Source organism: Euleptes europaea, chromosome 1 (assembly GCF_029931775.1).
Source record: "Euleptes europaea isolate rEulEur1 chromosome 1, rEulEur1.hap1, whole genome shotgun sequence".
Classification (NCBI taxonomy): domain Eukaryota; kingdom Metazoa; phylum Chordata; class Lepidosauria; order Squamata; family Sphaerodactylidae; genus Euleptes; species Euleptes europaea.
In genome coordinates this window covers 15664345-15689954 of record NC_079312.1, presented here as the reverse complement: position 1 = coordinate 15689954, position 25610 = coordinate 15664345, and the positions used below count along the sequence as shown (strand labels likewise).

General features: G+C 46.0%; 1 protein-coding gene across 1 annotated transcript in view; it reads left to right on the top strand.

Moving 5' to 3' along the window:
• Nucleotides 1–13731: 13731 nt before the first annotated feature.
• The window catches only part of LOC130492557 (E3 ubiquitin-protein ligase TRIM7-like), a 45984-nt gene continuing 34105 nt past the window's right edge, over nucleotides 13732–25610 (top strand). Inside the window, exons 1-5 of the mRNA XM_056866317.1 lie at nucleotides 13732–13932; nucleotides 15204–15299; nucleotides 16241–16471; nucleotides 17947–17969; nucleotides 20820–20938. Coding sequence (XP_056722295.1) covers nucleotides 13732–13932; nucleotides 15204–15299; nucleotides 16241–16471; nucleotides 17947–17969; nucleotides 20820–20938 — 670 coding nt within the window. The remainder of the gene's footprint in view (nucleotides 13933–15203; nucleotides 15300–16240; nucleotides 16472–17946; nucleotides 17970–20819; nucleotides 20939–25610) is intronic.

Here is a 25610-nt window from a genome sequence, read left to right as displayed (position 1 = left end):
TCACCATGTTTAGTGGCCACTGCTGGACCTCTCCTCCTTGAATATGTCTAGTCCTCTTTTAAAGCTAGCTATGCTCATGGTCATCATCAGCAATGAATTCAACAGTTTAATTACTGATTGAGTAAAAAAAAAAAGTCCTTTTGTCTATCCCAAACCTATTTCTCAGCAACTTCATTGGGTGCCTCCGAGTTCTAGTATTATGGGAGATGGAGAAAAAGACATGAAGGCGTTACGGCTGAACCTAATTCCGCTCTCTTCCATTTTATCCTCACAACAACCCTGCCTAAACAACACTGGGGAAGGGAGTTATTTCCCCTTTTTTGCTGCTTCAAATGCACAGAATAGTCCACAAGGAGTAGCAAAATAGAGAAATAACCCCTCCCCCAGGTGCTGTTTCTGCAAGGGAAAATGGCTGGGGGGTAGACAGGAGCCCTTCCTCCCCCTGTGGTGGTGTCCTGAGCCGAAATGGGCTCTGTTTTATTTTTAAAGAACCATTTCTCCCAGCTGCTGTTGTGGCTCTTGGGTCCCAGGAGCGACAGTGAGGTGGACGTTGCTCTCCTTCCATCTTTTTCTGCTTTCAGCCTCAGCCTGTGTCTCCAAGTCAGGGGTCCCCAGTGTGGTGCCCGTGGGCACCACGGTGCCTGGCAGCACCTTTTCTGGCACTTGCCAGATATTTTTTGGAAGTGGGTGGAACCAGGTAGGGCTTTTCTCTATAAAAGATTCTGACTGACTACTGGAGACTTGATTGGCAGCTGCCAGCACAAGGATCTGCACTGTGTTACTGGAAATTAAGCTTTGGCAGTCATGTTGTGGCGGCCTCCTCCTCCTCCTCCAGTAGCCGTTTTGTGGCAGCCATTCTAATGTTATGCCTATTATGCTGTGTCAGAATTACAAATGTGCTGGCAGGCTCAAAAAGGTTGGGGACCCCTGCTTAAACTTTCTGCCAATTCCTTCCTCTCTTTCCTTGATCCACTGGGGGGATATTGTGAATTGGATGGATGATACTTTAACATGATTTTCTCAAGGTATGAAGAAAAGAAGGCATTTGGGAATCCAATGACTTTTCCTCTTGCACTGAAGTGGCACATCTGGGACTTCTCGGATTTAAATCCTTTTTTGGAAGGCATCAAGAAGCAGTTCAAAGGTAATGAAGAAGTGCTGCAGGGATTTCAAACCGGGCATTAGAGTGGGCCAGATGTGTTTTAGTATGTCCAAGGCTGCTTGTATTATTACCAGACCCAGGAATGTGGGGAACTTATACAGATTCAGGACATTTTAGTTTACCATGGAAAGTTTTCTATTCAGAGTGGTCCTGTAACTTTAGTTCAGACTTGCATTGCTCTATGTTGCTCATTTCTAGTCATTTGCGTCTGTGCACTGGTAAACTGGGAGGTAGATGGTAGAGTAAGCACCCAAAATAAAAGGGAGGGGAGGAAACTGCCCTTCAGGTCATCCTCATTTAACGGATACACCCACCCGATCCCTTTCAGAAACACGTCACCTGCCCACATTCGCATTGCAGTGTGTCTATGGCCAAATTGGACTTATCCAAATCCCCCCCCCCTGTCATTCCTGGAATATGGAAAAACTTGTACAGCCGTAGTGGTCCATGCAACAACCCAAAATAAGAACAAAGTCCGTGTAGTACCTTTTACTATTTAACTGGGCACAAAACATAGTGTAAGTTTTCAAGCACACCAGAGGTCTTCAGGGTGGAAGGGAAGAAAAGTGCCAGAAAAACAGTCCAAAAAATAGTATAACTCTAATTGATCTTGTAATCCTTTAACTTGAGCTATACAAGGTCCAAAAACATAGAAGAAAACGGAAACTGGTTATACCAGAGAACAGGGAGCACAAAAATAAAATAGCCCCACAGATACCAGTCTATAGTCCAAACATTCCCATAAGATGAGGGGCATCTTCACTCCTTAAACAGCTGCCAGCAAGCCACACACAAAAAAACACCCCAAAAGCTGCAGTTCTATTCTAGCTCCAGTAGACGGAAGTCTTATACAACAAACCAAGATCTGCTTTCTGAAGCTTGTCGCTTTGCCTGTAGAGACGGACGATCCCTCTCTGCATTTGTATGCAAGAACCCGGTGCTTCAAGCTCTATGCTGTTTCTGTATTATAAACTACCCCTGTTATTACGAGAGGAGAAGGCCCCCCCCCAACAATTTGAGACCTGCTCGGGTCCTTCTCTACCCCTTAAACAAAGGTCGCCGTCCCGGCACAGTCAGTCCCGCTTTAGATTTCACAGCCACGGCTTTTAGAGGGGGGGGGGGAATCCTCCGCTTTTCATTTATTGAAGCTTTCCTTTTTTTGATTTTTGAAACTTTCTTCAAATCTCTTTTCTTTAAGTTTCCCAAACATCCCAAACACCTCAAAGCCTCAATCTGGGTTCTTAGTAAAGAAAAAACAGATGTCTGGCGCTTCCAAAGCATTTCCAAGCCGAAACGGGAGGTCTGAGGTGTGATCTAACCTGGATAACACGTTTTTTAAATGTAGTATATACGTAGTATATACTGAGTGCATTAAGCCCCTGAGTTTGATATTTTAAAAACACATCCCATGCTCCGAGCTCAGCTTCCCGTCTCCCTCCTCCTCCCGTTCCCACAGTTCCCCGTCGTTGGATTTCCTTTTCTTTCAGAGTCTTTCTGGTAGCTTGTTCAAGTTCTTGTCCCACTCCAGAAGTTGTAAGCAACTTCTCAGTCTTGTCTGTTTCCAACGGATAACTCTAAACAACAACAGCACACACATACAAGACAACACAGAACATAAGCGGGAGGGACCATGGCTCAGTGGGAGAACATCTGCTTGGCATGCAGAAGGTCCCAGGTTCAATCCCTGGCCAGCATCTCCACTTAAAGGGAATAGGCAGGTGAGGTAGGGGATGTGAAAGGCCCCTGCCTGCGACCCTGGAGAGCTGCTGCCGGTCTGAGTAGACAATACTGACTTTGATGGACCCACGGGTCTGGTTCAGTATAAGGCAGCTTCACGTGTTCATGGTGGGGCCAGGGACTGCCCGGGATCTCCCGCAAATCACCCGTTTGATTATGCCGTTGCTGTGGATCCCTGGCTGCAGCTGACAAGGCACCCTATCAAAGGGGGGGTGTTTAGAAGAGAATTTCTTACCCCTCCGGTCCTGAACACCCGTCTAGAACCCCCAACGGGTGAGGCCAGCCCAGCAGGTCCAGAAGACTATTATCAGCTATCATCCCGGCTATCATCCCACCATTCATCAGACCATCAGACTAGGTTATTGTGACGTATATACCTGTAAGCTCTTGACCCATCGAACCAGAAATTACCACAGAGACAATCAGATTCCAAGCAGATGGCTTTACTGGTCAAATAGGCAATACAGTGCATTGAAGGCAAGATGACAGCTATGGCTTGTCTTGCCCGTTATTTGGAAATATATGGCAGAGAAACGGCGGGAAATTACAAAGCATAAACAGAGCATTATTTCCCAGGAGTGGCGTTCCCAAGCTTTGGTATGTGTAGCCGTCCTTGAGTCTGGACGGTGCAGCAGAGAAACGAAAGGAAACATCTAAACCGAGATAACAGCCTGACATCACCCCAATACTAGTTGCTGTTTCTTTAAAAAAAAAAAAAAAGCATTTTATGTTGCCTACTACATTTTTTTCTAATTTCTACTTCTATTTTTTTGCCACTCAGATGGGTTAAGAGGCACAAGTTTGTGGCTGTCAAATATTTGGGCATATTTGCAGTTTTGCATATAGAAAACTTAATAGTGCCTCACCAATAACCCAGCTTGCTGGGGGTAAAGGGAAGATGACTGGGGAAGGCACTGGCAAACCACCCCGTAAACAAAGTCTGCCTAGGAAACGTTGGGATGTGACGTCACCGCATGGGTCAGGAATGACCCGGTGCTTGCAGAGGGGACTACCTTTACCTTTACCTTTAATAACACTTTCATAGAAGTAAGCCACACTGAATAGACTTTAGTAGGGTTATGAGTAGATCTGTTTGGGATTGCTCTCTCAGGCATTTATACTTTTAAATTCCATAAGTAAGCCAACTGGTGCATTTTATCTTGTTAACACAGCAAAACAAGTTTAGATGTTAATAGGCAAGTAGTATTCCCCCCCCCCAAAAAAAAACCAGGACAAATTGTCCCTCTCCCGAAGATTCCTCAGGATTTCCCTCAAAAACTTAATTTTGGGGGCATGGAGGAGGAGAGGGGACCTAGAGGCACCTTCTTCCTCATTGGCTCCCTCCACTTTCAGCAGGTTTCCCGTTGGTTTCCTGTGCTTGTCTGATGTGCAGGGATTGCCAACTTTTCCTCAGGATTGTCCCTCTAAAACCTCCTAAGATGATGGAGCTTTGGCCTTAGAGGCGCCTGCTTCCATTTCAGTGAAGCTGCTGGTTCTTCCTGATAATAATATTTTATGGTGATCAGAGTCCAGCTTTTCCGCTCCAACAAGTGCCAAAGTCTTGCAATGTCTTTCCTCTTGGAACAAACTCAGCATCAGAGAAACCGGTCTTCGGCTTGAAAAATACATCACTCCAATAACAACATGACTCCAATAATAAGGCCCGTCGTACTAACTCTCCCCTTTTCTCAATTAATTTCCCACATAACATAATTTTCAAATACCTTACAAAAAGTGATGAGAGCCTAGAATATCCTATTCACTGCAACAGCAAACAAACTCCCTCTGCTGCTAACCTTCATTCACCGACTCCACCCTTCTTGGCAAAAACAACGACTTCCCTGCGTCCTTACAGTAATAGATTGTTTCTCACATGATTTTTTAAAAAACAAAAATAATTTTAAAAGTATGTCCAATTGGCTCCAGAGATGGAGAAGACATGAGGATCTGATGCTGCAGGCACAGGGCAATCAGCACGGGGCCCAACTTGCTTCTGTTGCAAACCGGCGGGTTCAACTATTCCTGAGTCTATAGAGAAAACTCTTTGTGTGTCCGCGACAGGGTGTGTGTGAATCCACAGCTGCTCAGCTACTCACATCATGTTATACACTCAGTGGTAGGGGCAACTGCAAAGAAACACTATTTCTCTGCCATTGTTGTATCTGAACAGTATAGACCTGCAAAACTCTTTCGGGTGGGGAGGGGCCTATCGGGCTCTGGACTAGGGAGGAGGTGGACTCTTCCACAGCCCATTGCAATAATTTTGCTCAACACTTTGCAGACAAAATCTCCTGTATCCATTCCGACTTGGACTGTACATTCACACTGACAGGATTGGATGGTCCTGGGGTGCCGACTTGCCTACTTGCATGGGATCCCTTTCAGCTTGACACAGTTCTCCTAGAGCTCTCTCAGCCCCACCTACCTCACAGGGTGTCTGTTGTGGGGAGGGGAAGGGAAGGTGATTGTAAGCCCATTTGATTCTCCCTTAAGTGGTAGAGAAAGTCGGCATATAAAAACCAACTCTTCTTCTTCTTCAATCTGAGGCTGTGAACAGGATTTTGGGAAGTCTGGCCACTACCTCCTATTTGTCTGACCCTTGCCCCTCCTGGCTGCTTAAATCTACCATTGGGGGGCTGGGGGGCTGGGTGCAGAGCACAGCAAATGCCTACCTGAGTGGGGGGTGGTTGCCCCTGTCTTGAAGCAGGAAGTGGGACTTCCACTACTAAAGGAACCTCCCCCGGACACAGGATATTTCGATCACTATCAGCCAGTCTCAAATGTGACATTCTTGAGCAAGGTGATTGAACCAGAGGTGGCTGGACAACTGCAATGATTCCAGAATGGAGCAGATTATTTGGATCAATTCACATCTGGCTTTAAGCCTGGTTATGAGATTCAAATGGCCTTGGTTGCCCTGGTGGATGATCTGTGTGGAAGGTGGATGTGGGGAAAGTGACCTGGTTGATTCTTCGGCCCTCTCAGCTATTTCTGATATCATCGATCATGGTATCCTTCTGGATCGCCTTTCGGGGTTGGGACTGGAAGCCCTTTTGTGCAGTGGTTTCAGTCCTACTTCAAAGATTAGTTTCAGAGTGTGGTGCTGGGGGGCTGCTGCTCAACTTCTTGGCCTTTGACCTATGTAGTCCTGGAAGGTTCAATGTTTCCACCCTCTGCTTTTCAACATCTATATGAAGCCACTGGGAGAGGTCATCTGGAGATTGAGGTTGAATTGCCACCAGTCTGTGGATGACACTTAGCTCAATCTTGCATTTCCAGCAGATTCCAGGGAGGCCATGGAAACTGTGAACAGGTGCCTCAAGGCAGTTTTTGGGTTGATGAGAGCTAACAATCGGAAATTTAATCCCAACAAAACAGAGATGGTATTGGTGTGTGTGTAGGGGGAGGGGAGGAAGGTCTGACCCAGGTATTTGGATACCTCCAGTTCTGGATGGGGTTGCAATCCCTCTAAAGGAGCAGTTCATAGCTTGGGGGTGCTTCTGAACCAGGGCTTCCTGTTGGAGAAACGGGTGGCAGCAGTGACCAGGGTTCCCCTTCAGCAGCTTCAGCTGGGGAGCTATCTGCAGCCCTTACTGTGCAGACAAGATCTTGCCAATGTGTTGCATGCCCTGGTAACATCGAGATTAGACTACTGCATTGTGCTCTTTGTGTGGCTGCCCTTGAAGAGTGTGTGGAAGCTACAATTGGTACAGAATGCTGAAGTGAGAATGCTGTCTGGAGTGGGTGGTAGGGACCATATAACCCCAGTTTTGCTGCACTGGCGTCCAATTTGCTTCTGGGCCCAATTCAATGTGCTGGTATTGATTATATGGCTAGAGCTGAAATACATTAAGGACCACCCACTGCCACATGAAGTTACCTATTCTGGTCATTTGGGGGGGGGGGGACGTGCTTCATTTGCACCATCATCTGAGGGGAAATGGGTAGCATCCCATGAAAGGACTTCTTGATTGTGCCACCAAATTGTGGAGTCATCTGTCTCCCTCTATTGTTATATTCCGTCAGCAGATGAAGACTTTTTTGTTTCATGTTTCTATCCCTTATTGACTCTCCTTCCTGTTTATGTTTTCAATTGTTGTTTTCCACGTATATGTGCATTGTTTTCAAAGTTTGTTTTTAATGTTTTTTTTAACTTATTGCTACCTTGGAAGGCCAAATTTGTAGGAAAGGAGGCATCAGATTATTTTTGTTGCTGTTACAACATTTGTGTTACATTTGTTTGTGCTTGACTCTCTTTTGTTTGTGGCCCACCCTCTCACTAGGCGAAAAGAAGCCAACAAAAACGCACACATTTCCTTCCGCTTACCTGGGGAGCAAGCAGTTGTGTGACCAGAAGCATCTCATGGGAAGTGTTGGCAGCATCTATGTGTGGGGAAGGTGAAGCTTAGTCTGTTGCAGGAAAACCAAAAAGGAGTCTTGTATTTCATCCATAGGAACACATTGATTCTGTCCCCAGCTGTCTACAGTCCTCTTCATAAAATGGACGAAATGTATTCTTATCGGTATATGCATGTGTATACAGGCACACCCAGATATGGAGGAAAAGTGGAGTCAACGGGTCATGAAATGCAGACATCCCAGCTGTGACATTTCTGTACAAAGACCATTTTGATATGGCTGGGACTTTAGAATCCATATATTAATGGACTAGTTAATATGTTGCCTATTTTAGGAGATATGGTTTGGGCTCTCTGTTCAAAGGTTGTTGCTAATCAGCTCCTTCAATGACCAGTTTCTCTGCAGTGAAAGGGACTGAGATGCATTTCCTGGCTTTTTTCCCTGAAGAAGCCAAAGGGAATTGCAGCAACCAGAGTGGGGGGTTCCAGCTGTCGAGGGGACTTCAAATTTGCCCTCTCTGTACCCCTGTGACCCTATTGAGGTGACTGAAGAGTGGGAAATCACAAGAAAGAGGAAGGCTGTATTGTGTGTCCCACAGAGCCGGTTCTGGATGTCCCCTTGAGACAACTAGCAGGTAAGGCTGGCATAATGGCTGGGTAGCTTAGTGGGTGGAGGATGGGGGGATTCAGACTGAGCCCTCAGTGGCTGTACTGGAGACCTTTGCCTCTTGGCCCTGCTCTCTTTACACCACCCCTCTGTCCTTCTAGTTGGGCAACAGCAGTAACAAAGCTACACACCAGGGATTTTATTTGTGTGTATGGTGTTTTCCATCCTGACATGGATGGCCCAGACTAGCCCAGTCTTGCGAGATCTCAGAAGCTACGCAGGGTCGGCCATGGTTAGTACTTGAACTGGAGACCCCCAAGGAAGTCCAGGGTTGTTACGCAGAGGAAGGCCATGGCAAACCACCTTTGAACATCTCTTACCTTGAAAACCTGACGAGGGTCACCTAAGTCAGCTGTGACTTGACAGCAACAACAATAGCAACAAAAGTGGTTTCCCCACACAGTCGCAGGCTTTTCTACTTTTCCTGTTGCTTCTGCAGCTGCCAATACATCACAGTGACAACAGGGCTTTCGCAAGGCAGGTTTCCCATAGTTTTCTTGTCTCAGTCCCCTGGCAGCAGCCGCCACCACCCTCCACTGGACCATCAGGGCTTTTGTCTTTCTTTTTTTAAAATCAGTAATTTAATATCATTCTCAGATTTTATTTTTTTAAAGTCCCTAGCCCTTTTGTTGCATAGATATTTCTTTCCTTTTATATCTTCACAACAAAAGGGGCTAGAGTCTTTAAAAAAACAAAAACTGGAAATTCAGAGAAATCGATTCACAGGTTGTTATATCGTCAAAATGATATAACAATGTTCTATTGCAATTTTTTTGACAAAGATCCCCCGGAGGTGGTGGGAGGAAAAGGCAGCTTGAGGGGCAGGGAAAATGGCTGCCATGTGGGCAGGACCACGAATAGCCAAACTTTTTCACCCCCTCACTCAACAGTATTCTGGACTTTGCTGCAATCTCTTCCAAAATTTTTGCAGCAAACCGGTTAGGGAAAGACTGAAGAAAAGCCTGTGAAAATCCAGGAGGTACACCTCAATACTGTGGGGAAGCAAGGAAAACCCCACTTTCCAACAGCATTAAACCCCGGGCAAATAACCCATGTGGAAACAGCTTATGAGAGAAGGAACAATTTGGGAGTTCAGTTAATAAATGTCATTTTGAAGGATAAAGGAAGCAGAGAAGATAAATTGAAACTGCGGAAGTAGTTGGTAACTGCAGCACAAGACAGAAGAGGGATCAGCATGCATATGTTTGTGTGTGGAGGGGAACAGACATCCTATCAAGATGTTATGAAGAGGAGACTTCTAAGGTGGTCTCATTGAATGCTGATATTTTGTCTGTAGCTCATGCCCCTACGTCTGGCAGAGAATTTGCCATTAAGCTTCTTCATTCGTTTTCTGAGAGCTGTTGTAAAGACGGTTTAAGCCGGTTTCCTATTTTGTCCTTGATTTCAATAATTCTATTTGGCCCCATTCTTTGGTTAGTAAATGTGCCAAATATTTTGCTGGTTTATTGGCTTATTAAAGATTGACTGTCTAGCATACAATAGGGATTTTGCTGTCTGGTGAGTGCTTTTTAATTTTAACTTGTCTCTTGTCATTTCCAAAACTAGCTTAGTTTCTTGGAGACACTATTTGGGGGGGGGATTCCTCATTTTCTGCTTCCAAGACTAATGTCCCCCCTACCCTTTTGGTCAAATGGCTCTCTATCAACATAACAATGCCTCTAAAATATGCTTTAAAGGATTCCCAGATTATAACAAATGGTATCTCTTTTGATTCATTAATACTAAAGAAGAACTTGCGCTTTTCTTTTAGTTTCTTCGTTATCTGTTCATCTTTTAACAACAGATCATTTCATCTCCAAATTCTACAGCCCCTCTAGGGTTGCAAGTTCAGCCTTGGGAAATCCCTGGAGATTTTGGGGGTGGAGCCTGGGAAGGTTGGGGTTTGGGGAGAGGAAGAGCCTCAGAGGTATATAATGCCAGAGTGCCCATCCTCTAAAACAGTCATTTTTTGTCAAGGGAATTGATCTCTGTTGTTTGTAATTCCAGAGATTTCCAGACCCCAACTGGAGGTTGGCAACCCTACCAAATGCACTTATATAATAGTTAAATTTAAGTGGGGCAAGATCTGCATGATTATTGCTCAAATACAGACTATACCTTTGTGTTTGTCATAATTTTGCTAGTGCGAAAATATAATCTATTCCTGAATAGATTTGATGTCTGTGCAAATAAAAAGTGAAGTATTTTCTCTCAGGATAGAGACATCCTGTTATTTATTTGTTATTTATAATCTGTCTTTTACTTTGGGACTCAAGAAGCATTACACAGAGTAAGGCAATACTATCAACAGGATGGGACATTCAATAAACAATAAAATAGGATTTGGGTTGTAGAACCAACCAGAACTGTTAAAAACAGAACTGAAGCAAGGCAAATTGTTAGCATGACACATTCGATAAGGTAAAATTACACGGTAGGATCCAATTTACAGAAAATTATACACGTTAGTATAGACCACAGTCCCCAATAATTTATCCAAGTAGCTTTGTGAATCATTTTGTACAGTGCGACCCTATTGCCTGATCCCTCTTGAATAAGTCAGTCACTGTAAATACTGGTGGAACTGTCTGAGTTGGTTTGCTACTAGATCTGTCTATCTATGGATCTATCACTTATGGTTGCCATCTCTGGGCTGGGAAATTCCTGGAGATGGGGGTGGAGCCTGGAGAGTGTGGGGTTTAGGCAGAGGAGAGATCTCAGCAGAGTATGACACCATCCAGTTTACCCTGCAAGCTGTCAGTTTCTTTAGAGGAACTGATCTTGGAAGTCTGGAGATCAGTTGTGATTCCAGGAGATCTCCAGCCTCCACCTGGAGATTGGCAACCCTGATTACTCTGTTGAATTGTCCTACCAGTATCAAATCAACGTCTATCCACACCTATATTTCATCAATCATTTGTTAATGGAAAGTTCTGTGCCACCTATTAGATTTATAAAAAAAATCCCAGAGTAAAATACTACGTGTTTATCTGTTGAAAAATACATCTCCTGCCTAAAACCCACCCCTTCTCCAGCTCATTGTCCTTCTGCTGTCCTTTTTACAGGCCTCACAAAGCTCCCTTTTCTACTTGCCAAGAGACATAAACTGCATCCAACATGGCCTCAGGGTCACCATCCACAGATCTGGAAGAGGAATTAAACTGTCCCATCTGCCTGGAGTGCCTAACAGAACCTGTTACCCTGGACTGTGGCCACAATTTCTGTCGGGGTTGCATCACTGACTACTGTGATAAATGGGAAGGACTGGGGCACCTGGAGTGTCCTGTCTGCAAAGCTGAGATACAGAAAGGGAATTTCCGCTCAAACTGGCAGCTGGCAAACTTGGTAGAAAAAATAAAAGAGAAGAGATTTTGTGCGAGAAATCCAGGAACAGATCTGTGTCCAACACACGGGCAGAAACTCCTTTTCTTCTGCAAGGATGATGAAAAACTCGTGTGTCGCATTTGTAAGCAATCCCCAGAACACAAAGGTCACTCTTTACTTCACCTGAAAGAGGCTGCTGACCCAGATAAGGTATGAAGGAAGAGCTGAAATAGATGATATATCTGACCTGAAGTGGGGACAAAGGTACCTGACCGACGCAGAGTCAGACGTTTGGTCTCTGTAACTTACCTTGAAAGCTTTGTGTTTCTCCTGTGGGTTCCAAACACTGCAAAGCGGGAGGCAGAGCAGCAGGCTTCCCCCCCACCCGAGCCATTTTTGCCAATGAAAAAGGCTGGACATGAGGATCTAAAAAAGGGCAGGCAGATCCTCCCCACGCACGGCCATTTCTTTTAACGGTGGTCTGTCCATTATTTACAATGACCACTTCCTTGGCCCTCCCATAGTAAGATGGAGCTGTGTGGCCAGCCCAAGAGGTTTCACTGCCCAAAGGGGGTCCTGGCCAGCCCCCTCCCCAAGTGCAGGCCTCTGATGAAGTGGGGCTTCCAATACTGTGCCAAGGTCATTGTGAATACGGCATGAAGGCAAGAAATATGCATGTCATTCTCAGAAACCGAGCACTATGCAACTAGCCAGGCTCACTGGCTCTGGCCTAACTTTTTGCTACATCTCAGTCGGCCCTAAATCCATTCTCAGCACCAGGACAAATGGAGAAGTCCCTCATGATCAAGATGGCCAAAACTCAGAGCAGGATGTTGCCTGTAGGTCTTTTGGCACAAAGGCTTCACTGAGGGCAAATGACCCCAAAGGAGTTAATGGAGCAGGACGGGTGGGGGGCGGGGACTGTGAGATTACTTCTCAGAGTTTAGAACTCATGGGGTTTCCATACAATAAGACTAGGAACCCATAGGTGCCCAATATATTGATGCCCTTACAGGACCAGAATGTGATGGAATGTCTCATTTTATTACTACTATTATTGCATTTAAAAACATGAAAAAATTGAGATACAGGGATTGCAGCCCCCCCCCCCCAATCAAACTCAAGTCAATTCACACCAGAATGAATATCCGCTTGTTGGGCCAGTATCAGAATTGTCATTCATTTGTAACGTTCATGGTGTTATCCAAAGGGCCACCTGGGAGGAGATGCTGTCTGTGAGAGGGCGGATGGGCTGGTTTGGAGTTATATCTTGATAGGTGGCTTAAAAATCCATCAGGGTCCATCCGTACTCCTGCAGTTCCAGCTTCACCTCCTTGCACCATTTGGACCAACTTTTGGAGGTTTGTCATAATACCCCACCAGGAACGTGCACTGCAAGAAAGGAAGGGGGTGGTGTTTGGGGGCTCCTCAGGCACATTGCAAAATACAGCTCAAAGCTGGTGGAGGGAGAATGTGGTTTACTTGGAACCAGGAGTTGTGATTCGTTCATGGATTTCCAGAGGAATTTGAGGGTTAGAAAAAACCAGTTTCTTCTACCAACCCCAGCTGAGGGGAGACCTTATGGGACCTGGTTTATTAGTGGAGGGAGTGTGTGTGACAAAGAAGAAAAAGAAACCAGGGGGGGCCTCCAGCCCACTGGCCTCCACTGCCTAACATGCAGGATGGCCAGGAGGCAGAAAAGGAAAAATTCAAAAACAACTCCCAGACCGTCCAGTCACCCATAAACATTTACAAGTAGAACTTAATATACAAGTAGGGTTTACTCCAACAAGGAGGGGCGGGGAGTCAAATCAGGACACTCGTATAGTAAACACAGCTTAGAATGGAAACCAGAGAGATGATGGGAGTCTTATCCTGTCTCTGTGAGGCCTCCTTCAGGTCTCTCCCCCTGTCTTTGCTGCTGTGGATTGACCGGCCCTCAGCCATGCTGGAGATGGGGCTGATCTTGGGGCTCTTGTTGCTGCTGCAGATCACCGGGAGGCTCCTTCTCTCCTTGTCAGGCTTCCCTCTTCTCTGCACTTGGACCCAGATGGCTTCTCTCTCTCTCCTTTCCTTCAGAACTCTCTTTTCCTTCAGTATCTTCTCCCCCCCCCCCACAAAGCTCCCTGTCCAGAACAACTCCCCCAACTCCAACTGAAAGGTTACTTTGGGTTACATCTGGTTTTGTATAACAATGTCCCACCACCACCCCTGAACAAGGCACTAATTACATCCAGCCCTTACAACGAGAGATACAGTTCAGGGGGTGGGGGTTGTCAGGTCCCTCTTTGCCAATGGCAGGAGGTTTTTGAGGTGGAGCCTGAGGAGGGTGGAGTTTGGGGAGGGGAGGGGCTTCAGTGCCATAGAGTCCAATGGCCAAAGTGCCAATTTTCTCCAGGGTAACTGATCTCTATTGGCTGGAGATCAGTGGTAATAGCAGGAGATCTCCAGCTAGTACCTGGAGGTTGGCAACCCTGGGGGGGATGAAACAAATTCTGTTTCTTTGTTTTCTGTATCAGGCAATCGTGGCTGCTAGAAAAGGGAGAGTTTGCCAGAAGCACCCGGAGCCGCTGAATCTCTTCTGCACGGACGACGAAGCCCTCATCTGTGTGGTCTGTCACCGATCCAAGGAGCACAGAGATCATGAAGCCCTTCCTCTTGAGGAGGCCTCCAAAGAGTACAAGGTAGGAAATCAACAACATGGAGATTGGTGAGGAAGAGCCATGGATCCCTCCCTTCTCCATGGTCTCTTTGTGCAGGAACTTCCTGCAGGTTCTGCCTCAGCCTCTGGTAGGGTTGCCAACTGCCAGGTAGTGGATGAAAATAAGGCACCACTGTACTAGTATCAAGTAGATAGGAAAATCAGTACAGGAGCAAAGTATGTTAACAAAGTGCAAAAAGTTTATCAGTGAGCTACTACTATAAGCACATCAATATATACAACAAGGAAACATGCAACAAAACAACCCACAATACAGTAAACACAGGTGAAGAATTGTACAGTGTTCTCAAAATCAAGAAAAAAGTCTCAGGAAGAGTCTCAATGGTAGAGTACATATGCCATGATGGAATAAGTTAATGTCAAGTAGTTTTTAAAAGAAGCACAGGTCTTCATCAGTTTTCGAAGGACTGATGAAGAATTTAAAATTAAGAATTTGAAACGGCCGTATCCTCACCGACTAATTCGACTGATCTCCAGCCGATAGAGATCAGATCACCTGTAGAAAAATGGCCGCTGTGCCAATTGAACTCTATGACATTGAAGACCCTCCCCTTCAAAACCCCACCCTCTTCAGGGTCCGCCCCCAAAATCTCCTGCCGGTGGCAAAGAGGGACCTGGCAACCCTAGCCTCTGGGCCCAAATTGGGGAGTGAAAACACCTCTTTGCTTCCTCCTTCCTGGTTTCATGGCTCCCAAGGGCATTGCCTCTTGCCCCCTGCTGAGGCTAAAGTGGGGTGATATGATAAAATGGGGAGATTGACTCTCTTCCTGTCTGGCTGTGTTGAGGTCTGGGCAGCCCATTGCAAGGCTGAGCTATGAGGGGGCAGCCGCCTGACTCCTAGTTTTAACCCCCCCACACACACTCACACACATACTGCTTTCTCAACTTCAGTTGCTGTCCTTGAATTGCTGTTAGCCTGGGAGAGAAAGTGTGCATGTTTGGTACCTTCCTGTGTCCCCCACTTGCACCCAGTAGCTGTGAGGCAGCAGTTTAAATTAGAAGAAGAACTTTTTGGGTGGGTGGGTGGGAGAGTTATGCATAAAGCTGCCTTATTCTGAGTCAGACTGAAGCAGATCAATTGCTGTGATAAGTGGCTAAATTTCTAGATCTTGTATTTCACTAAAAAAAAAATTACATAAATAGGACAGTTATATCTAGTTTGGCCTTTCACGGCACTTATGCTTTTCTTATGTTTTATAATAAACTTCTAAAAAAGTGTCTCTCCTCCCCCAGGATCAGTTCTACAACTGCCTGGAGGTGCTGAAGAAGGAGAGAGAAAGAATTGTGGCGTATAAAGCAGAGGTAGTGAAGGAAAGCCAAGACCTGCTCGTAAGTGTCACTATGGCTGGGAAGTGAACAGATTCTAGAACTAATATTGGGGGAGGAATGGCAGAAAATAGGAGAAGAGTCAGTCAACCTATGAGACAGATGTTGGGGAACCGCACCCACTTGGTGCTTCTGGCATCTTGGATGGTCACCTGGAGCTTCCTAGTGGGTGGGGCTGTCCCTGGTTGTTCATCCCCCCTCCTTTTTTTGTATTCTTGGGTGATTTTGTTTGGGGCAGAATCACTTGACTTTCCAAGGTGCTCTGTGCTCTGGGATGAGCCCTGGGCAGATGAACATATGTGTTGACTACCTATTTGTGTTCATGCTCCAACACACTGCAAGCCAGGAGAAGTCTCTCAAGAGAGATAAGGGTGTCCCACCTCTAAAGAAATGCTGGGTGGAAATGCTGATAGATTTTCCACCTATCCTGAACTGGGCCAAGGGTTGTTCTGCCACTGCTGATTCTAAGGGGGGAAAGTACTTGTAATACTCAGCCGCGCGTCGATCTTTTCCCCTGCAGTTTTTTCTTGCCCAAAATGCATCCAGGGAGACCAAGTGAGGGGAAGGGGCTTCTTAGCTCTTTTCTCCCCAGTGTTATTTCTATTCAAACATCGTACCTTTTTGGCTGATGGAAGTGGAGGGGTCAGCATATGGAGGGTATTTTACTGGGGAAACAAATGGACTCAAGAAGTCCCTTCTACTCTCTGGGTCTTGTGCTGCAGACATCATCCTCTGTGGCTGAAATAACCCCTCCAGGTATTTGAGAGTGATGTACTTTGGCCCTCAGCATGGATCCATGGATATCTGTCTTTTTCCCTGCCGAATGTTGATGTGATCTCTATGAAAGGCCAAAGTGCCCTTTCGACAGGAGTCTTCTGAACCTTTTCCCACTGAAAAGACTAACTGTATTCTGTTGACCTGATTTCCTTCTCTTTCCATTTCAGGAGCAAACCTCAGGAGAGAAGCAAGAGACGGCAGCCAAGTTCAGACAACTACACTCATTTCTGGAGGAGCAAGAGAAACGTCTCCTGGCCCAGATGGAAGAGGTGGAGAAGGAGGTGGCAAGAAACAGGGACCAGCACCTGGCCGCACTCTCTGAGGAGCTCTCCTCTCTGGATAGCCTCATCCAGGAGATGGAGGAGAAGTGTCAGCAGCCGGCCAGTGAACTCCTGCAGGTGAGAGTGGCAGGAACAGCCCAGGCTCCCCTTCCGGAGAAGGCTGCCCCCAAACCCTTTCTGTGCCTCCTAACTTAGGCAGAAAGCAAATGAGCCCAGTTTGTGTTGCTAGCAAGTTTTCATCTCTATACATGGGCTGCTTTCTCCTCTGCCCCATTACATCTCCAACCAGGGGCAGGCTACAAAAAATGATCAAAGACACCCTGCTAAACTCCACCCCCTGGAAATGGAGCCCCCCCCGAGCCCCCGGCCCCTCCCTGATAAACTGAGGCCACTTGGCTTCCATCTCAGAAGCAGAAGTGTGTTTGTGTGTCAACCAACAGTCTGGGGAACTACATGCCTGTCAAACCAGGTTCACAGGCAGCTCTTTCCCAACCACCAGGAACAAGGGTCATAGGCAAGATTTTCACAAAAAAAACAGAAAACCACACAAGGTTGGAAGAGACCACAAGGTCCATCCAGTCCAACCGCAAGATTTAACAGGAGGATTTAACAGCAAGATTTAACAGGAGGATGTGTATGTTGGGGTGAATGTAGCTCATACTTGTTGCATGCAGATTGGTGCACAAAAATGAACACACACACACAACGGCAGCAACAAGTGGTAGGGGAATGGCATCCGCACACCTGTTGCTGGCAGTGCTGTGCCTGCTGATGCCAACCCATCACTTATGTGCAGATGTGATGGCATGTGTGCCCAGAACCCTACTTACCCTGCTGAGCCGTGTTACAACGCTGCAGGGAAAAGGGGGAAAGCCCTTTAAAGGGCTGAAAGGTGACAGAGTTTGGCTCTTCTCTCAGTCCCTGTGGCCACCATTCCCCTCCTCGCCCAATCAGAGGGCTTTTCTCAGGCTTTAAAGAAAATGGCAACGGCTCAATTGTTCTAGTATTGTAACATTATAATGATGTGTTGCACTAATATCTAGATTTTTTAAAGTAAAGTGTAGGCTGCTCATTTCCAGTTATAACTCTGCAACCAGGACTTTATTTACAAAACAATGAAAACCGGGGACCATCATGTTGTTACAATTCTACTGTAATTTAGCATTTTTTTAAAGCCTGGGAAAAGCTCTCCAGTGGCCAGAAGGGAAATAACAGCGACACGGGGTGATGCAAGGAATGTTGCTGGGAATGCCTCTGCGTCCACACGTGGCCACGGGAGCTACTTGGAGGGCTTCCTGCCTTCCATGTGAGGAAAACTCCTTTTGTGAAAGTAGCCGCTGTTGAATCGCCAAAGCAGATCACCAACTCTCCTCTGAAATGGCTCCACTTTGTCTGGTAATATTAATCTCTCAAAGATTTTCTCCCACTGTATGGAGATGCACCCCCCAGTCTTTGAGTGGAGTCTGCTAGCTGGACACAGTAGAAGGGCCAGAGTGCAGAATCTCCCAGGGTCTGAGGGGTCTTCCTGGTGTGGCCTTTTTAGCAACCATTGAGGTCTCTTTTCTTTCTCTCTCTCTGCCATTTTTCTTTAGGATGCCAGAAGCACCTTGCAGAGGTAAATGGATCCTTCTCATTAACCTTCTCAACTCTGGGAGGGGTCTGGGCATCTTGTGAAGAACGTGGTCCTTCAGGATGGTGGCTGAGGGCCACATCAGGTGCAATTAAGATCGTGGATCTCCATCCATCCGTCAGCGGCAAACAGCTAAAACACAGAGCCTCGTCAACAGGAAATTGTGAAATAGTATTGGGAGGATCTGGGTTGACACCTATCTGAAAAATCTCTAGAAGAGGGGTCCCCAACTTATTTGGAATTCTGCCCTGGTGTGGTGGGGGCAGTTAAGGCATGGCTGGCACAAAATGGCTGCCACAGGAGGCGGAGCCAGCCACAAAATGGCTGTTGCAGGTTACCTTCAGTCACACAGTGAAGATATTTTTGTTGTGGTGGCAGCTGCTTCAAAAGCAACGTTTTAAAATCTACCTCAGGGTTTGAGCCTCCTCGGCTAAATTCTTTCCACAAAATGGCAGTTTGAAAACTTTATTATCTTGGTTGGCATCGGGGCTGACTATGGGGCCTTTTAGAGTTGAACAAGCGTTTGACCACCCAGCCAAATCCAATGTGCTCCGTTTGTTAAGGAGGGTAGGGTGAGGGTACACATGAGGAAGCAGGGGTTGGTGTGTGTGTGTGTGTGCCATGTCTCCATCAGTGTTTCTGCAACCACATAGCACTTAAATGCGCTGCTCCTACTCAGGTTACTTCTTGGCTGTTTCCACACTGGCTGCCACGTGGTAACAACAGGGCTTCCAAAATAAAGCCTTTGTCATGCTGAGCAGCCCATTATGGGCAATATACAGCTGGTGACCAGAAAATTCAGGCTTCTGCTGTAAGTCTCCCCAAGTAGATTTAGAGGAAGAATTGTCATTGTGACATTACTGGCCTCGAAGTTTCCACGCCTCCCTCCAGGGGCAAATGATTCAAAAGGGACAGAAGGAAACACCCTTCTGGGTGCGGTGATGTCACTTGACCTGTGGTCCATTTAGTCCAGCATCCTGTGTTTCACACAGTGGCCAAGGGATGCCCCTGGATGGCCCACAAACAGGGCACAGAGCCCGAGGCCCTCCTCTGCTGCTACCTCCTAGCAGTGTTATTCAGAGGTTTGCTGCCTCTGGCTATGGAGGCTCCCTTCAGTCACCAAGTCTAGTGGCCATTGCTGGACCTCTCCTCCCTGAATGTCGAATCCTCTTTTAAAGCTATCTATGCTCGTCGCCATCGGCCAAAAACGCATGGTCCCTTAACCCACTTTATTCCCCATTTCAGCCAGGATCAAATTTACCTGGGTTGGGGTGGGGGGGACTGTATGCATTTCCTTGAAAAGCAGGGACGAAACTGTGCCAATTGATCCATGTAAGCAGAAAGTGCGGGAGACATGAAGTTCCTGTTTAGTTTGGCACACACACACACACACACACACACGCAGTGATAGGTCGTTTCAAATTGACCAATGAGGGCCTTCCCTGCCCCGGGAAATGACCAGTCACCAGAAACGGGGGTGTTGCAAGCTAAAAGGGAACTGTGCACGTCTCCCGCACTTTCTGTTTACATGGATGGATTTGCGCACAGCTTTGTCCCTGCTTTTTAAGGTAATGCGTACAGTTTCCCCCCAGCCCGGGTCAATTTGATCCTGGCTGAAACGGGGAATAAAGTGGGTTAAGGGACCATGCGTTTTTGGCCATCATTACCTCAACCAGCAATGAATTCAACAGATTCATTACTGGTTGAGTAAAAATTATGTTTTTTGCCTGTCCCAAATCTATTTCTCAGCAACTTCATTGGGTGCCCCTGAGTTCTAGTATTATGGGAGATGGAGAAAAATATGTGAAGGCACTGAGCCTAATTCTGCCCTCCTCCATTTTATCCTCAAAACACCCTGTCTAAGGTCACCCAGTGACCCGCAATGCTGGATGTGGGGTTGAACCTGTGTCCTACAATCCTAGTCACAGGACACAGGAAGCTGCCGTATACTGAATCAGACTATTGGTCCCTCAAAGTCAGTACTGTCTACTCAGAGTGGCAGTGGCTCTCCAGGGTCCCTGCTAGAGGTCTTTCACCCCATCTAGTACCTGATCCTTTGACCTGGAGATGGTGGGTATTGAACCTGAGACCTTCTGCATGTCAAGCAGATGCTCTTCCTCTGAGCCACAGACCCTCCCCTAACTCTAACCCTAAAGTGCAGAGCTCAAACCACCCCAGCTTTCTTTTTCTTTCACTGGACATTTGCAGGGCAAATCTGGGCAGGGGATGTGGGGTTGGGGTTCTGAAGGCCAAACTTGATGTTTGCTTTTTTCAGAGTGGGGTCTGGGTTCCCCTCAGCCACACAGCAACTGTGGGGAATGTGGCAGTTAAAAAAGAAAGCAGGGCCCATTTGTTCTCCGAATGCTGCTGTAGGAGTGGAAGGGCTCCTGCCTCCCTCTCCAGCCATTGTTCATGTTGAAACAACCCCCGCGAGGTGAGTGACTTCCCTATTTTTGCTGCTTCTTATGCACAGAATAGTCCATGCGGAGCTGCAAAAATGGAGAAATAACTCCCCCACCCCACCCCAGTGCAGTTTCAGAACAGGAAAATGGCTGGGGGACTGACAGGAGCCCTTCCTCCTCCGGTGGTGGTGGTCTGAGCCCAAACAGGCTCTGTTTTATTTCTAATAGCCATTCCCCAGACCTCCTGTGTGGCTTTGGGGTCTCAGGAGCTACAGTGAGGTGGATGTTGCTCTCTGAAGAGCCTCCCATCTTGCTCCTCTCTCAGCCTCTGTCTCTCGGCTTTCTGCCAATTCCTTCCTCTGTTTCGCTGATCTGCCAGAGGCAGGGGGGATTCTGAATTTGATGGATGGTATCTTGACATGATTTCCCCCAGGTATGAAGAAAAGGAGGCGTTTGAGGATCCAGCGGCTTTTCCTCTTGCACTGAAGTGGCGGATCTGGGAACTCACGGACTTAAATCCCCTTTTGGAGGGCATCAAGAAGCAATTCAAAGGTAATGACCATAAGAATATAAGAAAGGCCATGCTGGATCAGATCAAGATCGATCAAGTCCAGCAGTCTGTTTACACAGTGGCCAACCAGGCGCTTCTAGATGACTGCTGCAAACAGGATGACTGCTGCAGCAGCCTCAAAATGAATGCCTCAAAAAAGCTGCTACTGGAGGTAGAGCTAGTGAAGTGCTCCCCCCATTATCATAGAGTCCAATGAGATCAATGAGGGCAGGAGGTTGGTTTGAGCTTACGGCTTGCTTTATTGGCCAAGGAGTCATAACCGGGTGAGTCAGGATCCAGACAAACAGCTCCGCAATCCTGTCACACCGAAGCAGGGCAAATGCAATAGGTTTTATAGACATTTGACATTCCAATACAACAATGATACATTTTCTTAACATCCGGTTAGCTTGTCAATGCAACGTCATCAGTTTCTACAGCGCGTGCGTGAGCCTTGCTACATTAATGAATGGAGCCTATCTTATTGAGCAGTTCAGAGTGTTCCCTTGCAGAGTGAAGCGAATGTATCAAAAAGGAGGAATAGGTGGGAGGGAGGCTGTTGGAGGAAAGTTTCCAGCCTTTGGACTGTGTATGTGCCTACGAGGTTGGTGCTAAAGAATAGTGGGGGGGCACTGGGGAGTGGCTTCTGTGGTTCTGTTTGTAAGCAGCATATGCATGTAGCTTTCGTGTATGTCTGAAGCAGGTATGATTACTCAGGCACAACATTCCTCACTTTTTTTTTATTTGGATGCTTCCAAAAGGAGAGAGGTACATGCAGCACACCTTCAGTCACACAGTGAATATCCTTATGCTGTAGTGGCAGATGCTGCCCAAACAACATTTGTTAAAAGCTGCACAGCCAATCAGAAGCCTGGCTTGGCAAAAGTCCCACCTTGCCCTGGCCACTTCGTAAAATACTTGGTGGGCACCAGGAAAGGTATTGGTGGCACCACAGTGCCCATGGGCACCATGTTGGGGACCCTTGACGTATATCATTAGCAGACCCAGGAATGTGAGAATTGTATGTACCAATTCACAAGGGTTTTTGAGTTCATCATGGAAAGTTTTGAGGTCTGAATTCTCCCACAATTTTAGTTCAGAATTGCATTATGTGGATTTCCTGAAAATTATTCTCTGTTGCTTCTTTCCAGTTGTGCCCATGAACTGGCAAATTGGGATGTAATTGTAGAACAAACAGCTAAAATGAAAGGGAGGGGGAGGAAACTGCCCTTCAGGGCATCCTCATTTAATGGTGACCCCCACCCCATCCCTTTCAGGAACACCTACCCCCGTTCTCATTGCAGTGTGTCTATGGCCAAATTGGACCTATTAAAACTGTCCCCCTTCACTGTGTGTGTCTGATTGAGTCTGTCATAGCTGAGGCCACAGAGTGGTCTCAGGGGGACGGAGGGTGGTGTCTCAAGCAGATTTACACCCTTCTAAGCCCACTGAAATCAGTGGAGTTAGAAGGGGATAATATGGTAGAACTGTGGAACATCTGTTTGGAAGGAAGTGAAGTTTAGCAGGAGCGGACCCTTGGCCCGTAGACCTTAGCATACTTTCTACGAATTGAATCGCCAGTCACTCCAAGTGACTAGTGAAAAGAAATGTGAATATTTCCACATAAATGAAATTTGTGAAGTATCCCCCCCCCCAAGAAGTAGGTTGTACTTAACCTTTCAGCCAAAACTCAGAAGAAATATGTACGCATGTGCCATCAAGTCACAACCAATCTATGGTGACCCCAGAAAGGTTTTCAAGGCAAGTGAGAAGCAGGGATTTCTTTGCCATCGCCTTAATTTATAGAATCTTCTTTGGTCTCCCATCCAAGTACCAACCCTGCTGATATTTCAAGATCTGATGAGGTGGGGCTATACCATGGCACCTTTATTCCTTTATTCCATTCTTTATGCTTGTGGACCAACTGGTCATAAGCAAAACAAATTCAGGCCATGGCACCTTCCCTCTGTTGCGGGAGCTAGCGGATTAGGCAGAATCCCAGAAATAACCACCAGTAAAGCCAGGCTACATAAAACAGTGCTTGTTTTATATTACAGTGTTCAGACTTACAGCAATCTCCAACATGAACCACATCCACTATTATCTCCCACACCTTGGTTACAGAGATATATGCATTTATACATTTTCCAACCACCAATCAGCTAACTGCTGAGTCATTGTTGAATCATTGCACCCATTACTCCTCATTGCATCAGCTATGGTCAGAACCTGTTCAGGCTGGTTCTTGGCTGTCTTCTATCTATCAAGATGCTTGAGATCTAGTCCTGAACGGTCAAACTCTAATATACTAGGCTTGCATTTCTTGACACTCCTTCTCAAGGCTTGTATATCATATTTGACAGTTTCACAAACCTTTGACTATCTACTACCTTTGTAAATATATCAGCAATGTTTACAGTTCCAGCACATTTCTGTATGTGCACAAGGTTTTTGTTTACCGCATCTGATACATTCTCATATCTTATCCTGATACGTTTGCTTTTCCCTCTGAAACTTTGTTCATTTGCTAGCTGTTTTGCAGCTTCATTGTCAGAGTAGACCTTAACAGGCAATGGTACATTTGCATTAAGTTCCTTGAACAAATAAACAAACCATTCTAATTGATTAGTACATTCACTTATTGCACTAAATTCAGCTTCACACAAATTTGTTGCCACAAAAGATTGCTTTAGTGATTTCCAGTGAATTGGAGTCTGGTCTAGGTAAATTATATATCCCGTAGTTGACCTTGCATGATCCTGATCTGCCCATGTTGCATCAGCATAGGCTTTAAGGCTCCCATTTGTGGCTTTTAAACACAGCTTTGTGTCTAATGTGCCTTTTAAATATCTCAGCACACGTTTAGCTGCCTTCCAGTCCTTTTGCTTTGGAGTCATGTTTTGAAACAGATCAGCTATGTTTTCGTCACCTGCACACTTTTCAATATATACTTGATTTCTGTTTATCGCATCTGCCACATTCTGATATCTAATCCGGATATGTCTGCTTTTGCTTCTGAAACATTGCTCGTTTCCCAATTGCATTGCTGCAGCATTGTCTGTATATATCTTTACAGGTACAGGTACAGTTACATTCAGTTCTTTTAACAAATACATGACCCATTCCAACTGTATTATTGTTTCATTTATTGCGCTGTACTGAGCTTCACAAGTACTCATTGCAACAAATGATCGAGTAACTGATTTCCAGTGAATAAGAGCTCTTCCCAAATACAGCGCATACCCTGTGGTAGACCTTGTTTTTCCCTGATCCGCCCACGATGCGTCAGAATAGGCAACCAGCTCCCTATCACGAACTCTCAGGCACAGCTTCCTGTGCATAGATCCTTTCAGGTATCTTAGCACCCTTTTTGCTGCCTTCCAATCAGTTACTGTTGGTGATACACATTTCTTACTCAGGCAATGCACAGCCTGATGAATTTCTGGTCTAGACCACGTTGTGAGATACAGCAGGCTTCCCACCAAAGACTGATACATAGTCTTGTCACATTCTGCCTGTACTTCTGTTTCACCACTCACATATCCTGTTACTATAGGAGAATCCACAACATTTGCATCTACCATTTTAAACTTTTCCAGTTAGCTGTTGTATTTTGTCAGGCTGAGACAAAGAAAACATCCCATCTTCATCTCTGCTTATTTTTACTCCTAGGTAATTACTGATTTTGCCTAGACATTTCAGTTTAAAGCGTTCTCCTAATTGCTTTTCAAACTGTTCTATGTCACCTTTATTATTAGCCATCAGACACAAGTCATCAACTTACGTCATTACAAAGACCTCCTTCTGTCCTGAGCATTTAGAAAACAAATACGAATCTGACACGCTCTGTTTGAATCCTAATTGTTTTATGGCTTCAGTCAGGCAATGATTCCACTCTGTTGCTGACTGATGTAAACCATACAACGCCTTGTTTAGCCTCAGGACCATGCTTTCCTGCTTCAACTCAAAGTCAGGAATTTGCTGCATAAAGATTTGTTCTTTTAAAGGTGCGTTCAAATAGGCTGTTTGCACATCATAGTGATACACCTCTAGACCCTTCAACCCTGCCACAGCCAGGGCTGTCTTAATTGTGTCAGCACAAACAGTAGGACTGAAGGTCAGATCATAATGCAGATATTTGCGTTGGGCAAACCCCTTGCAAACTATCCTTGCTTTACGTTTTACTGTGCCGTCAGCCAGCTGTTTCAACTTAAAGACCCACCGGCAACCTATCACAGATTGACTCTTTGGAAATTGAGCAGGAGTGAAAACATTATATTCCTTTAATGCATTCATTTCTTCTTGCATCGCCTTTAGCCATAAACTCCTCTCTCCCTTCTCCAGAGAAAGTACCTCTTCATAGCAAGCTGGCTCCACTTCTGACACATTATTGACACAATCACAGTCAAAACCAAACTTTGTAGGCGGCACACCTTTGGTGCTGCATTCAGACCTCCTGACCTCAGTCTCTTCAGAACTCTCTCCTTCTGAAGTGTCAGACTTTGCACTCTCCCTCCATGGAGAACCTTCTGAAGTTTCAGACCTTACACTCTCCCTTCTTGTAGCCCTAGCTGGAGAACCACTGTTATCTCTGGCTTCCAGCTGCTCATTAATTGGAAGAGATATCATGTCAGGCACCTTATCTGAGCCATGCAACCTTGCCCAGTTGAATGA